This window comes from Babylonia areolata, chromosome 26 (genome assembly GCF_041734735.1).
Source record: "Babylonia areolata isolate BAREFJ2019XMU chromosome 26, ASM4173473v1, whole genome shotgun sequence".
Lineage (NCBI taxonomy): Eukaryota > Metazoa > Mollusca > Gastropoda > Neogastropoda > Buccinidae > Babylonia > Babylonia areolata.
In genome coordinates, this window is record NC_134901.1 from 1956689 (window position 1) to 1974904 (window position 18216).

Below are 18216 nucleotides of genomic sequence, written 5' to 3' on the forward strand. Positions count from 1 at the left end.
CACATAGAAATTCTGTTGTGAAAAGAACACACACGCAAATAGCAAATAAACACATAAATATATATATATATATATGTTTATATATATATATATATATATATATATATACACGATACAGTTATAATATTTATCAATAGAAACAGGGGTATAGGAACACAATGATGCAGGCTTTGTCAGTTAATTGATCCGTCAGCATATGAATTCCTGAAAAACCCTTTCACCCCCAGTACCCCCAAAACATGACAGGGAGGAAATCGAAAGGAGGGACACACATGCACATATACACACAAACACCACACTAAAATAACCAGCTGTAAAATTCCTTCCTTCAAGTGGTTGAAATCCAGCTAATTGTTATGGTCATCATGTGACTTTTAAATTTTTTTTAAATTTCAGTATACGATGGTAATATGGATGTAAAATACAAACTACAGCAATTTCAGCTGGAAGATCAATTTCCATTTGGCCATAGTTCACATTCAGTTCTGCTAATTACCTCCCTTCCCTCTCCCTGGAGACAGTGTTGAATTTTACCAATATTTCTTTTAAAAAGAAAGCACCAAACTAGCCCTTTTTTTTTTTTTTTTTTTTTTTTGGTTACGGACAAACGGGACATTACGTATAGGGTTCACAGAAGTTGTTCTCAGAAGAAGCTTGAACAGTGTTATTCATAAGCTATAAGCACTTAGGAGACACAGTTTCGTTGTTGTTGTTGTTGCTTAATTTGGTGGGTGTGAACAAAGCCAATCGAGGATGGAAAATGACACCACATATAAACTGTTTGTAATGACCACAATACACAGAAACAACATCAACAGAATGACATCATACATATAGCTCGCTGCATAATCTTTCAGACCCAAAATTAGGAATCCTGTTGGGGGTGGGCCAAGCCCCCTTCCGAGATAAGGGGGGTCAGGGGGCACTGCCCACATCAGATTGACTTTCACAGGTCGACACCATGTTGGCAAAACAGCAGTGGCGCTTTGCGTGTGCACAGTAACTAGGTTTCCGCTTGAAAAACATGGACTGGTGTACGGACCCAGTGAGCAAGTTTAGTTTCTTCGGTATTTTTGTGTGTTTGTTTGTTTGTTTTCTGTTTGTTTTTGGTTTTTAAAAATTTTTTTACATCCAGAAAAAATATGAAGAAAATCATAATTTTGGAATTGGGGCTAAGATTCTGAAAAATGATGAAAAATGAGGAATGGTTGGCAGCTATGCTATCTATACACACAGACGTACCATCATCAACTTGCATTGCCCCTCGCTTGCGTCCTGTTTTTCTCTCCTGGTCATCCCCACCACCTCCGGCTGTGTCAGAGTCTGAGTCAGAGTCTTCCCATGCCTGAAACCATCACCATACACTCTGTATTGTTGCATTTCCTTTTGGTTATGTATTCTGTCATTATCATGTGTAGTGTGTGTGTGTGTGTGTGTGTGTGTGTTCGTGTGTGAGCACGCGTGTGTGCGCACATGTGTGTGTGTGTGTGTTCGTGCATATATTATCATATACCTTGTCTCGCTGTGTTTCCTTTTGATTCATGTAATCCATCATTATCATGTGTGTTGTTTGTATATATACATCTATCCATCTATCTATCTATATATATCTTTCTGTGTGTGTGTGTGTGTGTGTGTGCACGTATGTGTGTCACTATGTGCATGTGCATATGTATGTGTGTGTGTGTGTGTGTTTGCATGAGTATCTTATCATAAACCATTCATATACAAACCTAAATTATCTGATTCACTGTATTACGTACTTCTTAAGGTCTGCTGATATAAAACTTGCTTGTATTTCTTTCCATGTTTCCCACGCCCAACAAATGTTTCACATGTATATCATGATATGTAGACCACTCATCTTCTTATAGCCTTGAATATGATGGAGGAAAGTCAAGAAATGGCTGAATACATAAAATTATCAAACATGTACAAGGAGTGACCCATGAACACAAAAAAAACGAAGAATCATTACCAACATCTAGACTCTGGTACAGGCATGAAATCATTACAATCCACTTGTTGCGAAGCTTATACTTATCAATTCCATCCTAAGCAATGAATGTTTGCAGCACAACCTCCGGTAATGTGCGACAACAGAAGTTCAAACAATCAAATGATACTGACAGAGAGGAAAAACAAACAAAACAAACAAAAAAAAAAACAAATAAAAACTTTGCCGCTTGGCGCACAGGTTGTAGAAATGGAAGATGGCTGCCAGAAAAGAGGGTGCTGTGCATGTAAACAGAAGGGAGGTAATATACGTAAGGGAGGCTACTAACTGCAGCCGCTTTTGATTTGTCTGCTTGGCCAGAGTAGTATTTTGCACAGGACAGGAATCAGACCCCTGCCAGAGTCTGCAACAAAGAGTCACAGTACAGTACGATAGTTAGTCATGTCCGAGTATGACCATCAGAACAGCATAGGAAGCAACTGCTGTCCCCAATATCTGGGTAAGAATTTGTAGTGGAGAGTGTCTTGCCCAAGTTACATCCCCACTCTCTCGGCCAAGGAGGTTTTAGGACAGTCGGCATTGGGATGGTTCCCAAAGGTCAAGTAGCCCGCAAGGCAATTTTGCCTCCTAGTTTGAGAGTCACAGTCCTTCACAAAAGACTAAGCTGTAAATGATTTCCTGCTCCGATGGAGAAACCATTGATAATACAGCTCTCACTTTGCTGTTGGCCCAAGTGTAAACATATGTCAATCACCAGCGGCCGTGGTGAAGTGGTTAGCGTTGCGGACTGACGGCTGGGATGGTGCAGGTTCGAATCCCAGCAGAGGTAGGTTTTTTGGCCCGTGGCCGGCTCCTACCCAGAGTTGAGTGTGCTGTGGGCTTAAATGGGGAGACTGGGACCACAGAGTTGAGTGTCATCCACTTCAAGGATGCGTCTTTGGGTGTGTTGCTCTAATTACCTGACCAACACTGCAAGTGTCTGTATCTCTCGGGCCTGGTTAACGCCGGGATATCATTATGACAGGAAGCGTAGAGTACAGCCTTGTCACACAGTCCCAAACCAAAATGGACCTCCATAGCAATATCGTCATCATCATCGTCCTCCTCCTTTATCATCATCAATATAAAACAAAACAGTCTCAAAGTCTGTGGCCTTTCATGCCCTGCTCTCATGGTGATTTCAGTTTCTATGCCCCTCCACTTCCGTGCTTGGGGTGAGTTCTGTCAATGTCTTCAGTGTCGGCAGATTCATGGGGGGCTGTTGTTTGAGGGATGTGGTGGTGGTCTCCACTCTGGGAGAGACACTCACTCTCTCTCCGCGACTAAGTCATTATTGTCGTTAGTAAGGGGCTTAGTAGGTGGTGTCCTAAGTACATTAAATCAGAACAGGCACCACTGAACACCATCGAAGTGACTCAGCAGCAGTGCAGGGTCTCCTCTTGTGTGTGGCCTCCTGGCAACCTAACATCAATGGCTGCCTGCGGACTGCCGACACTAGAACTGTGACGGATGATTCCGGGTGTGGCCGTGTATGGGGGAATCTAAATGAGCGGCGTGGGAGTAATGCCACTGAAACAGTGCAGATGATGGGGCAGCAAAAAAAACATCAAAAAAACAAAAAAACCAAAAAAACAAACTTATGTCAGTCTGTGATATAAGCTGAGTGTTGGGCTGTGTAATCAAATACTAGACTTCACAATAAAATAATGGTCCCCACCTCTGACTGTACGTCCTGAGCGATGATGGTTTTCCACGCATCCAGCTTGCTGAGGTCCAGGCAGTGGAAGTCGCACAGCGTGAACTCGCGGTCGCCAACCTCAAACTTCCCCCCGTACAGGTACAGCACCCCAGCCTTCACCGCCAGACACGGCGACATCCTGGGACAAGGGACGAACAGTTTCTCCACCTCCCCCCCAGCCGCCCCTCCCGAGGAGGATGGAACTCCAGACATGGCCTCTGACTGGGGCCCTATGGTTACTGTGAACACTCCACCCTCCGCTCCTGCCGGCGTTGATGACTCAGGGTTCTGGGTCCCTGCCTCTGCAATGTTCATAGAAGTTTTTGATCACAAAATTGTTAAAACTATTTAAAAGCCTTTAAACCCCCAGAATTCAAAACTACTGTGTCAGGAAACCCGATGTACAGAATGGTATTCTGAGTGTGGACTACTGCACCCTTGAATAAATAATCATCTGCTGTGTTAATAAGAACCAAGATTTCAACAGGAACGATTCTTGCTGTTTTTTGTTTCCTATAATCATTGTTTTATTCTCAATTTTCAATTCAGGTGGAACATTTTACTGTTGTGTTTTATAAATGACCGACAGAAACAATGTTAGGTGTTTTTTTGTTATTGTTTTTTTCTGAAGAGATCCAATATTAAAAAATGTTTACAAACCTGGTTAACATCTACAGACTTTTAATCAGTCAGTCAGTCAATCAAACACTTTCTTAATCCACATGGAAATTAACTTGTGCAATCACAGGCTTGTTGTAAGCACCAACAAAAGATGAACGTTCACGCCATAAAAGCCATTAAAACAAGTCAAATAAGAACTCACAGTAGCTGACCATAGACTAAAACAAAGCACACACCCACACACGCGCGATTGTTCAGACAAGAAGTTACTGCACAACAATGTATACAAATAAAAACCAACTCTACAAACCCTGGCTGTCTGCGGAAGCGGCACTGCTGAGGGCGAGATTCTCCAGAGTGCTCTCTGCACTGTCCATGTCATCGTCCTCCTCATCGTCCACCTCCATCGTGTCCTCACTGTCGTCTTCCCCCTGTTTCACTTTCCGTCTCCGTTTCTTGTCTGCCGCTTGTTTGCTTCCCCTGTGTATGTTATGGGCATGGACAAAAGACTCTCAGACGAGACGTGCGATTTTTAAACATAACTGTTTTGTGTGTGCATGCGTGTGTGTACGTGTGTGTGTGAGTGTGTGTGTGTGTGTATGTGTGTGTGTATGTGTGTGTGTGTGTGTGTGTGTGTGTGTGTGTCCATGGGATACAACTCCCATTGTTACTGATATCCACGAGTATGCTTTTATGTGTATGCCCATTTTTAACCCTTTCACAGTTTATATCATTTAGTGGAAAGGTTGAATTTGAACAAACAGTTCCACTGATCAGGAATCGCTGCCCAGTCATTACCTGAGCACAGGCACAACAATACATGCAGAGTGCTGCCCACTCATTACCTGAGCACAGGCACAACAATACATGCAACATGCTGCCCAATCATTACCTGAGCACAGGCACAACAATACATGCACAGTGCTGCCCAGTCATTACCTGAGCACAGGCACAACAATACATGCACAGTGCTGACCAGTCATTACCTGATCACAGGCACAACAATACATGCAAAGTGCTGCCCAATCATTACCTGAGCACAGGCACAACAATACATGCAACATGCTGCCCAGTCATTACCTGAGCACAGGCACAACAATACATGCAAAGTGCTGCCCAGTCATTACCTGAGCACAGGCACAACAATACATGCAGAGTGCTGACCAATCATTACCTGAGCACAGGCACAACAATACATGCACAGTGCTGCCCAATCATTACCTGAGCACAGGCACAACAATACATGCAGTGCTGACCAATCATTACCTGAGCACAGGCACAACAATACATGCAACATGCTGCCCAGTCATTACCTGATCACAGGCACAACAATACATGCAAAGTGCTGCCCAGTCATTACCTGAGCACAGGCACAACAATACATGCAGTGCTGACCAGTCATTACCTGATCACAGGCACAACAATACATGCAAAGTGCTGCCCAGTCATTACCTGAGCACAGGCACAACAATACATGCAGAGTGCTGCCCACTCCAGTCATTACCTGAGCACAGGCACAACAATACATGCAACATGCTGCCCAATCATTACCTGAGCACAGGCACAACAATACATGCAACATGCTGCCCAATCATTACCTGAGCACAGGCACAACAATACATGCAGAGTGCTGACCACTCATTACCTGAGCACAGGCACAACAATACATGCAAAGTGCTGCCCAGTCATTACCTGAGCACAGGCACAACAATACATGCAGAGTGCTGCCCAATCATTACCTGAGCACAGGCACAACAATACATGCAAAGTGCTGCCCACTCATTACCTGATCACAGGCACAACAATACATGCAGAGTGCTGCCCACTCATTACCTGATCACAGGCACAACAATACATGCAACATGCTGCCCAGTCATTACCTGAGCACAGGCACAACAATACATGCAGAGTGCTGCCCAGTCATTACCTGAGCACAGGCACAACAATACATGCAGAGTGCTGACCAATCATTACCTGAGCACAGGCACAACAATACATGCACAGTGCTGCCCAATCATTACCTGAGCACAGGCACAACAATACATGCAGTGCTGACCAATCATTACCTGATCACAGGCACAACAATACATGCAACATGCTGCCCAGTCATTACCTGATCACAGGCACAACAATACATGCAAAGTGCTGCCCAGTCATTACCTGAGCACAGGCACAACAATACATGCAGTGCTGCCCAGTCATTACCTGAGCACAGGCACAACAATACATGCAAAGTGCTGCCCAGTCATTACCTGAGCACAGGCACAACAATACATGCAGAGTGCTGCCCACTCCAGTCATTAACTGATCACAGGCACAACAATACATGCAACATGCTGCCCAGTCATTACCTGAGCACAGGCACAACAATACATGCAACATGCTGCCCAGTCATTACCTCAGCACAGGCACAACAATACATGCACAGTGCTGACCACTCATTACCTGAGCACAGGCACAACAATACATGCAAAGTGCTGCCCAGTCATTACCTGAGCACAGGCACAACAATACATGCAGAGTGCTGCCCACTCCAGTCATTACCTGAGCACAGGCACAACAATACATGCAACAGTGCTGCCCAATCATTACCTGATCACAGGCACAACAATACATGCAGAGTGCTGCCCAGTCATTACCTGAGCACAGGCACAACAATACATGCACAGTGCTGCCCACTCATTACCTGAGCACAGGCACAATACATGCAACGTGCCTCCAACTTGTTTTCTTTCTTTCTTACTTCCTCTTCCTGCTCCCCTTCTTTCATTTACAATTTCTTTCACTGTTTACACTGCAAATGTAAGCACATTTGCAAACTTGCAAATTTTGACTTAAGAAAATGTAAAGCACTCTGAGCAGCATTTCTGGAGAAACGCGCTATATAAAACATCCATTGATTAATATTTAGAGTCATAAAGTAATGTGAACAGATCACAAAAAAAAAAAAAAGAAAAAGATACCAGCCAATATGCTGTGGTGCCTGAGCAGTAAAATCGGCTGTAATATACGCGTGTGTGTGCACATACGAGTAAAGCCTGACTGAATGACACAGGAAACAAATGATGAGCGACTAAAGGTAACTGTCGGTCTGCTCTAAGAAGGTTGGCAGCCTGTTGTGCAAATGACTCCATTTTTCGTAAAGCGCCTAGAGTTTGATGTTTGACTGAAGATTAACGCAATATAAGTTTCCATAATGACAGTAATAATAATAGCAGTGCTTGAGCACAGTGTGTAATGGGTAATATGGGATACACTGCAAATGTAAATGCAAGACGCAGCAGATGTTGTAAAAGGATTATTTACAATTATGACTACAAAACACAAAGACAATTTTTTTCGAGTCACAAAAAAATGTATTAAGAGAAACAAGAGCAAAAACGATTTAGATCTACTGGAGAATAAGCAAGATGATATTGCTATGGCACCAGTGATTTTCGACATGACCAAAATTACACAAGTCCTTGTAATTTGTGGAATATGTCAAAATTATTATGTGCATATCAATTACCTTCAAAAACACCATACACACATTACATGTTACACACAAAATGTGCACGCACACACACACACACACAAAGCACATGTCACACACACACACAAATACAAAAATGTACATTCATATCACACACACAAACCACATCACACACGCACACAGACACACAAACAGACAAACACATACACACACACATACATTCATAAACACACACACACAGACATATATGCACATGAATGCATGAATACAGACACCTGCGCACACACAAATGTGCATATATATACAATCACACCTTCTCCATCCCCTGTGTCTTCCTCCTGCTTCCCCGCACCTTTCCCCTCCACTTCCCACCCCCATCCCACCTTTACAACGGAAAGACGTAAACTTGAACACACACGCTCACTCGATAGACTCACCGAAGGTGCACACTGTACCAATGACCTTTGTCCAGATCCAGAGTAAACATGTCATTATAGAACGTGCCATCCAGCTGTTCTTCATCCTCCTCCTGCAAACCATCAACACCCACACAACCATCAACACCTTGTAACCTCAGTACTGATTTGTACCTAACACCAAATTGCTTCCCTTGAACTCACACAACCATTAACACCTTGTAACCTCAGTACTGATTTGTACCTAACACCAAATTGCTTCCCTTGAACTCACACAACCATCAACACCTTGTAACCTCAGTACTGATTTATACCAAGCACCAAATTGCTTCCCTTGAACTCACACAACCATTAACACCTTGTAACCTCAGTACTGATTTATACCTAACACCAAATTGCTTCCCTTGGACACACACAACCATCAACACCTTGTAACCTCAGTACTGATTTATACCTAACACCAAATTGCTTCCCTTGGACACACACAACCATCAACACCTTGTAACCTCAGTACTGATTTATACCTAACACCAAATTGCTTCCCTTGGACACACACAACCATCAACACCTTGTAACTTCAGTACTGATTTATACCTAACACCAAATTGCTTCCCTTGGACACACACAACCATTAACACCTTGTAACCTCAGTACTGATTTATACCAAGCACCAAATTGCTTCCCTTGAACTCACACAACCATTAACACCTTGTAACCTCAGTACTGATTTATACCAAACACCAAATTGCTTCCCTTGGACACACACAACCATTAACACCTTGTAACCTCAGTACTGATTTATACCAAACACCAAATTGCTTCCCTTGGACACACACAACCATTAGTATCTGTATCAGTAGCTCAAGGAGGCATCACTGCCTTCGGACAAGTCCAGATATGCTACACCACATCTGCCAAGCAGATGCCTCACCCACACAACCATTAACATCTTGTATTCTCAGTACTGATTTATCCCTAACACCCAACTGCTTTCCTCAGACCAAGTACAGCTATTTCCATACTGCAGCGGGCATGTTCAGTTTCGCTTTCTTTAACAGTGGTATTCTCACTCGGTGGTGTTTTTTTTTGCTTGTTGGCTTTAGCCTCTACATTGTTTGCCAGTGTTTTCAAGGAAACTGAACAACTTTTTAACAACACTGTGTGTTCTGTGTATAAACAATGGTTTTGAGACTGATCAAAGGTGTTGTACTGCGGGTCCATAGAATCTGCAGTGCATAAAGGGGTGCAACGTTTAACAGGGCTTTTTAAAGTGAAACTGCAGTGCACTAAAGGGGTGCAATGTTTAACAGGGCTTTTTAAAGTGAAACTGCAGTGCACTAAAGGGGTGCAATGTTTAACAGGGCTTTTTAAAGTGAAACTGCAGTGCACTAAAGGGGTGCAATGTTTAACAGGGCTTTTTAAAGTGAAACTGCAGTGCATAAAGGGGTGCAACGTTTAACAGGGCTTTTTAAAGTGAAACTGCAGTGTACTAAAGGGGTGCAATGTTTAACAGGGCTTTTTAAAGTGAAACTGCAGTGCATAAAGGGGTGCAACGTTTAACAGGGCTTTTTAAAGTGAAACTGCAGTGCATAAAGGGGTGCAACGTTTAACAGGGCTTTTTAAAGTGAAACTGCAGTGTACTAAAGGGGTGCAACGTTTAACAGGGCTTTTTAAAGTGAAACTGCAGTGCACTAAAGCGGTGCAATGTTTAACCCTTTTTAAAGTGAAACTGCAGTGTACTAAAGGGGTGCAATGTTTAACAGGGCTTTTTAAAGTGAAACTGCAGTGCACTAAAGGGGTGCAATGTTTAACAGGCCTTTTTAAAGTGAAACTGCAGTGCACTAAAGGGGTGCAATGTTTAACAGGGCTTTTTAAAGTGAAACTGCAGTGCACTAAAGGGGTGCAATGTTTAACAGGGCTTTTTAAAGTGAAACTGCAGTGTACTAAAGGGGTGCAATGTTTAACAGGGCTTTTTAAAGTGAAACTGCAGTGCACTAAAGGGGTGCAATGTTTAACAGGGCTTTTTAAAGTGAAACTGCAGTGCACTAAAGGGGTGCAATGTTTAACCCTTTTTAAAGTGAAACTGCAGTGTACTAAAGGGGGTGCAATGTTTAACCCTTTTTAAAGTGAAACTGCAGTGCACTAAAGGGGTGCAATGTTTAACAGACCTTTTAAAAGTGAAACTGCAGTGCACTAAAGGGGTGCAATGTTTAACCCTTTTTAAAGTGAAACTGCAGTGTACTAAAGGGGGTGCAATGTTTAACCCTTTTTAAAGTGAAACTGCAGTGCACTAAAGGGGTGCAATGTTTAACAGACCTTTTTAAAGTGAAACTGCAGTGCATAAAGGGGTGCAAAGTTTAACAGGGCTTTTTAAAGTGAAACTGCAGTGTACTAAAGGGGTGCAATGTTTAACAGGGCTTTTTAAAGTGAAACTGCAGTGCACTAAAGGGGTGCAATGTTTAACAGGGCTTTTTAAAGTGAAACTGCAGTGCATAAAGGGGTGCAATGTTTAACAGGGCTTTTTAAAGTGAAACTGCAGTGCACTAAAGGGGTGCAATGTTTAACAGGGCTTTTTAAAGTGAAACTGCAGTGCATAAAGGGGTGCAATGTTTAACAGGGCTTTTTAAAGTGAAACTGCAGTGCACTAAAGGGGTGCAATGTTTAACAGGCCTTTTTAAAGTGAAACTGCAGTGTACTAAAGGGGTGCAATGTTTAACAGGGCTTTTTAAAGTGAAACTGCAGTGTACTAAAGGGGTGCAACGTTTAACAGGGCTTTTAAAAGTGAAACTGCAGTGTACTAAAGGGGGTGCAATGTTTAACAGGGCTTTTTAAAGTGAAACTGCAGTGTACTAAGGGGGTGCAATGTTTAACCCTTTTTAAAGTGAAACTGCAGTGTACTAAAGGGGTGCAATGTTTAACCATTTTAAAAGTGAAACTGCAGTGAATAAAGGGGTGAAACGTTTAACAGGGCTTTTTAAAGTGAAACTGCAGTGCATAAAGGGGTGAAACGTTTAACAGGGCTTTTTAAAGTGAAACTGCAGTGTACTAAAGGGGTGCAACGTTTAACAGGGCTTTTTAAAGTGAAACTGCAGTGTACTAAGGGGGTGCAATGTTTAACCCTTTTTAAAGTGAAACTGCAGTGTACTAAAGGGGGTGCAATGTTTAACAGGGCTTTTTAAAGTGAAACTGCAGTGTACTAAAGGGGTGCAATGTTTAACAGGGCTTTTTAAAGTGAAACTGCAGTGTACTAAAGGGGTGCAATGTTTAACAGGGCTTTTTAAAGTGAAACTGCAGTGCATAAAGGGGTGCAATGTTTAACAGGGCTTTTTAAAGTGAAACTGCAGTGTACTAAAGGGGTGCAATGTTTAACAGGGCTTTTTAAAGTGAAACTGCAGTGCACTAAAGGGGTGCAACGTTTAACAGGGCTTTTTAAAGTGAAACTGCAGTGTACTAAAGGGGGTGCAACGTTTAACAGGGCTTTTTAAAGTGAAACTGCAGTGCACTAAAGGGGTGCAATGTTTAACAGGGCTTTTTAAAGTGAAACTGCAGTGTACTAAAGGGGGTGCAATGTTTAACAGGGCTTTTTAAAGTGAAACTGCAGTGTACTAAAGGGGTGCAATGTTTAACCCTTTTTAAAGTGAAACTGCAGTGTACTAAAGGGGTGCAATGTTTAACCCTTTTTAAAGTGAAACTGCAGTGTACTAAAGGGGTGCAATGTTTAACCCTTTTTAAAGTGAAACTGCAGTGTACTAAAGGGGTGCAATGTTTAACAGGGCTTTTTAAAGTGAAACTGCAGTGTACTAAAGGGGTGCAATGTTTAACCCTTTTTAAAGTGAAACTGCAGTGTACTAAAGGGGTGCAATGTTTAACAGGGCTTTTTAAAGTGAAACTGCAGTGCACTAAAGGGGTGCAAAGTTTAACAGGGCTTTTTAAAGTGAAACTGCAGTGTATAAAGGGGTGCAATGTTTAACAGGGCTTTTTAAAGTGAAACTGCAGTGTACTAAAGGGGTGCAATGTTTAACAGGGCTTTTTAAAGTGAAACTGCAGTGCATAAAGGGGTGCAAAGTTTTAACCCCTGGGCTGCCTACATGACGAGATAATTCGTCAGCACAAACATGTACACTTCACTGCCACAATGAGGAGATAACTCGTCATCAAAATATTCTGACTTTTCCCTGGATTGCAGCACGAAAGTGGCCAAAATATGACTATCAGTGAGTGATGCCGGCTGTACAGCTGTAGCAGATGACAACAAGTGACCGAATTATTAGCAGGACACAGTGTGAGTGATTTTCTTGGCACTCAGCCAACGTGGTCTGATGAAAACTGGATAAAGTGACTGTGTGAGAGGGGTGAAGAGGAGCGGGGTGGAGACTGAGGGGGTGTGGCCTCACATCCATATTATCACTTGGAGAAATCACAATGCACTGTGTATCTGTCTCTTTAAAAAAAATTTTTATTGTGGTTCTAATATGATTTTGTGTGTGCAGATATCCATTTGTCCAGAAATGCAAATTACCTGACTAATGTTTGTTAACAAGGTTTCTTCAAGTTAAATGTTAAAGGACCCGCAGTCGTTGACAACCATCAGGGCAGTGAAATCATGTCCACTGTGTCTTGGGCTCGTAACAGGAAGATAGGGCCCCAGTTATCACCTTCCACCATTGAACCTTCCCCCACCAGCCAAGCACCACCCATTAAACCTTCCCCTACCAGCCAAGCACCACCCATTAAACCTTCCCCCACCAGCCAAGCACCACCCATTAAACCTTCCCCCACCAGCCAAGCACCACCGAACCTTCCCCCACCAGCCAAGCACCACCCATTGACACGTGTAGAATGAGGAAAATCAGCGCAGTGCATGGCTGCAGGGCTGAATATGTTAAATCACCAGGCACCCGTACCTGGTTCTAACCCTCAAACACAGGACCTTCACATTGAAAGTACAACCCTCTGGCTTTGGCACCGCTCAGTTCTTCAAGGTTACAGCAACTCACCTCGTCCTCCACGCCTCCAAACACCACAGCATGGTTGCCAGGGGCGACAACGGCGGACATGCTGCTCCGAGCGGAAGGCTTGTTTCCGGACTGTTTGACCGGCAGCCAGCGCCACTTGGCTGGCCGGCCGTCTTCCCCTTTCCCTGCACACACACACACACACACACACACACACATGCACACACACACACACACACACACACATGCACACACACACACACACACACACGCACACACACACATGCACACACACACACGCACATGCACACACACACACGCACACACACACATGCACACACACACACACGCACACACACACGCAGACACACACGCAGACACACGCAGACACATGCACACACACGCACACACACAGACACATCCACACACATGCATGCACACACACACACATGCACGCACACACACATCCTGAGTCAGCAACATTGCAGGGCCTCCTCTGATATGTTGCCCTATGGCGACCTAACACTCATAGTTCCTTGTGGATTGCCGGTGATGGAACTGTGACAGAATCAGCCCACATGTAGCTGTGCATGGGGAGGGGGGGGGGGGAAGGTAGGGGTGGATTCGGGGCGAGAAGTGTGGGGCAGATGTCTGCAGGAACACAATACAATACAATACAATACAATACAATACAATACCTCTTTGTGTTTGTGGGCTGCAACTCCCATGTTCACTCTTATCTAAGTGTGCGCTTTTAGTTTTACATGATTATGTCGATTTTTACAGCTTTATATAGGCAGCCGTACTCCATTTTAGGGGGTAAATACAGTATTGCACAATAGTGCAGATGTTTTGTATTGCATTGTATTGTATTATTCTTTTCGTCACAATAGATTCCTCTGTGTGAATTTTGGGCTGTTCTCCCCCAGGAGAGCATGTCACTACACTGAGAGCGCCACCCTTTAAACAATTTTTTTTTCTGCGTGCAGTTTTATTTGTTTTCCTATGGAAGTGGATTTTTTACAACCAAATTTCGTCAGGACAACCCTTTTGTTGCTGTGGCCTCTTTTACATGCGCAAAATGCAGGCTGTACATGGGACCTCAATTTATCGTCTCATCCAAATAACTAGTGTCCAGACCACCACTCAAGTGGAACCTTGGTTTATCGTCTCATCTGAATGACCAGCATCCAGACCACCACCCAAGGTCTAGTGGAGGGGATGAAAATAATGGCGACTGTGGGGTTCGAACCAGTGCACTCAGATTCTCTCGCTTCCTAGAGGGACGTGTTACCACCAGGCCAACACTCCACTCCCCTGGGGCAGCAGCAGCAAAAAAACAACAACAAACAAACAAACTCACAACAAACTCACCTTCTGGCTGCAGGGCGAACATGTCGGTGTGGGCGGTGCCTTGGTCCACGTCTCTCTTCACCTTCTGCAGGCTGTAGCCCCCGTAGACCAGCAGCCGAGACCCAGTCAGCGTGGGGCACAGGATGCACCCAGAGCGGGGACCGGGACCCGCGCCCACGGGGGCCAGCTGGCTCCAGGCGTAGGAGCTGAGGTCAAAGGCCCAGACGTCGTTGTAGTACTTGCAGTCCCTGGGGATGGAAAACAAAGCGGGAACAGTTCGGTTTTGTTCAGTTCAGTTCAGTTACTCAAGGCGGTGTCGGAACGTTCAGACAAATCCATGTTTGTGCTCCCACCACATCTGCTGAGCGAGATGGCTGACCAGCAGCGTAACCCAATGTGCTTGGTCAGGCCTTGAGGGGAAAAGATAAAGTTTACATAAACAAATAAATGGATAAGTTGTTAAATTAATTACTGAACAAATTAAAATAAATACAAAAATAAATTTATCTAAAAATAAAACTAAATATAAAAAGAAAATAGATAAATGAAATCTTTAAAAAAAATTTTTTAAATAGGAAGGACACACACACACACACACACACAATGTACACACACACACACACACACAATGTACACACACACAAACACACAGCATGAACAAGACTTCAAACTAGCGCCTACAAAGTGCTAGTGTGTTTGAGCATGAGGATACCAGCAGTTCAAACTTTATACAATACCTGTTGTTGTTGTGAAACCCCCCAAAGAGAATCAGCTGGTTCTTGAAGGCCACCATTCGGTGTCCACTGCGCGCTGAGGGGCCCTGCTTTCCAGGGCTTCTGCAACAGTCAGGGGGGGCGTGGGGGGCGGGGCGGGGTTGGGGGGGGAGGAGTTGGGGGGTGGGGGGTGGGCGGGGGGCAATGAACTGTAATACTGTAAACAGTGTCCTGAGATAGGAGTGGAAAATACATGTATGCACATATAAACAGATACACACACACACACTCGTACACACTGTGGTCCCTGCTTTTTGGGGCTTCTTGCAACAGTCAGGGGGTGTACTGTCCTGTAAACAGTGTCCTGAGATGTTTTGTATTTTGTATTTCTTTTTATCACAACAGATTTCTCTGTGCGAAATCTGGGCTACTCTCCTCAGGGAGAACGTGTCGCTACACTACAGCGCCAGCCATTTAAAAAATTTTTTTTTTCCTGAGTGCAGTTTTATTAATTCCTATTGAAATGGATTTTTTTACAGAATTTTGCCAGGAACAACCCTTTTGTTGCCGTGAGTTCTTTTACATGCGCTAAGTGCATGCTGCACACGGGACCTCGGTTTATCGTTTCATCCAAATGACTAGCATCCAGACCACCACTCAAGGTCTAGTGGAGGGGGAGAAAATATCGGCGGCTGAGCCGTGATTCGAACCAGCGCGCTCAGATTCTCTCGCTTCCTTGGCGGAGGCATTACCTCTAGGCCATCACTCCACACATATGTGCCAGCACACAGACACACACACACGTAAACAGACACACACACTCATGTACACTGTGTGATCCCTGCTTGCTAGTGCTTCTGCAACAGTCGGGGGAGTGGGGGGGCAAGGGGGGGGGGTACTGTAAACAGTGTCCTGAGATAGGAGTGGAAAATACATACATATGAGCGAGCACACAGATGCACACACGTGCGCACAGTGTTTTGTGCACAGTGTGACACATGCGCACACACACTCACACACAAACACACCCACACACTGAGTAACACACACACACACACACACACCCTGACTTACACCCACGCACACACCCATAAACTGAGTAACACACGCACACACACACACACACTGGGTAAGACACACACACACACACACACACACACACAGATGGCGCATTTGTATAGGTTAGTTTAAAAAAGAAGAAAAAAAAGAAGAAGAAAACCAAAAAACCAAACATTAGAAGTCATGAACTGAAGTTATCCAGTCTGATCTGTAACACAATGAGTCAGTTGGGGACAAAATATAAAAAGCCGTCCCTTCTTATCCTACCTTCCAGTGAGATGATGAAAGTATCCATAATGTTTGTTCAAATAAAACTTCCTCCCGTCTCACGCTATCTTCCAGTGAGATGATGATCAAAGTATCCAGAACTTAGTTTGCAAAAACTGATGAATTAAAAAATGAATCCAGGAAAGCATCATGAGTTTCAAACACTTTGAATTCAGAACGTAATAAAGCCCTGATCTGGCTCCTTCATTCTGAAACAGTTGTCTGCTTTGTGAATAGGAAAAAAACTGGGTCAAACACCACTGTTGACACGCACTGTTCACGTGAACCAGACACCTTGAAAACAAACTACTCCCCTGCTCACAAGGACAGAGTCAAACTCAGCATTTGTAGGTCACAGTGGAGAGTGGAAAGGTCAGTTGAGATATTTTTACCTTTTAACATCATTATGCAAATTAGGTGCCACTCCAAAAATTCAAAATGTTAAAAAGCCCCAATCGTGCCCCTTTCTCTGAAACAGTTGCAAACAGTGGGGTCTCGATTGGGGACAATCGTCTGGAGTGAGTTAACCTTCCCCAACTTAAAGACAGGTACTCATTCCCACCTAGTCGCAGTGAGGAAAGTCAGGATTGAAGTGCCTTTCCCAAGGGCGCGCAACACCGTGAGAAAATGGGGCATGGAATCCTGATCAGCGGTGAATACAGGATTTGAAGTCCATCGCCTGACTGACTGTGCCACGGTGCCTCCCTTTAACATTGCCCCCCCCCACCCCACCCCTCCGCCACCCCCATTCCCCCCCACACCCCCAATTCCCCACCCCCGCTCCCCTCCTTCCATGCCTTTCTCCCTGCCCATGACTTACTTGAACTGCTCCCAGGTCTTGTCGCGCAGGTGAAGGACCCAGAGGTCCCGGTAGTGGTAGAACTGGTTCTGGGAGTGGCTGGAGAACTCGCCCCCAAACACCCACATCTGTCCCCCGCCCGCCGCCACCATCACCGCCTACACACACACACACACACACACACACACACGCCACTCAATGTGTGACTCGCCCCCAAACACACACATCTGTCCCCCGCCTGCCGCCACCATCACCGCCTACACACACACACACACACACGCCACTCAATGTGTGACTCGCCCCCAAACACCCACATCTGTCCCCCGCCTGCTGCCACCATCACCGCCTACACACACCCTCACACACACACACACACACACACACACACACGCCACTCAATGTGTGACTCGCCCCCAAACACACACATCTGTCTGTGTGGGGGTGAGGGGGATGAGAGGGGTTGATTTCTGGTGGGATGTGGACAGAGGTCCATTGTTTTTGTTGTTGTTTTGTTTTTTTTCTTTGTGATCTTTCTAATAATCTGTTACGACAAAACAGTAATGTGATGACATAAATATGAATTGTTGGACTGGGATGATGCTAATCTCTTCATCCGAAACTTTGCTGATCTTATGAGTGGGAGCAAATATTTGCTTTTTGTTATCTCTTTTGTTGTTGTTGTTGTTGTTGGTCCACCAACCTAACTTTTCCTACCTTTTTTTCATGTGTGTGTGTGTGTGTGTGTGTGTGTGTGTGTGTGGTTGTGTGTGTGTCTGTATGTGTGTGTAAGTGTGGGTGTGTGGACACATGCATGCCTGCGGTTCTCTGACATTCTGTTTTTGTCAATCTTTTTTTCTCTCCTC

At 44.3% G+C, this 18216-nt stretch overlaps 1 protein-coding gene across 1 annotated transcript in view; it reads right to left on the reverse strand.

Annotated features, from left to right (window-relative positions):
• The window catches only part of LOC143300873 (kelch domain-containing protein 4-like), a 28191-nt gene that overhangs the window by 855 nt on the left and 9120 nt on the right, over positions 1 to 18216 (reverse strand). The window contains exons 5-12 of the mRNA XM_076614850.1: positions 17375 to 17511; positions 15253 to 15351; positions 14537 to 14763; positions 13205 to 13347; positions 8229 to 8320; positions 4627 to 4796; positions 3675 to 3997; positions 1243 to 1345 (exon numbers count right to left, since the gene is read on the reverse strand). Of these exons, the coding sequence (XP_076470965.1) occupies positions 1243 to 1345; positions 3675 to 3997; positions 4627 to 4796; positions 8229 to 8320; positions 13205 to 13347; positions 14537 to 14763; positions 15253 to 15351; positions 17375 to 17511 (1294 nt within the window). The remainder of the gene's footprint in view (positions 1 to 1242; positions 1346 to 3674; positions 3998 to 4626; positions 4797 to 8228; positions 8321 to 13204; positions 13348 to 14536; positions 14764 to 15252; positions 15352 to 17374; positions 17512 to 18216) is intronic.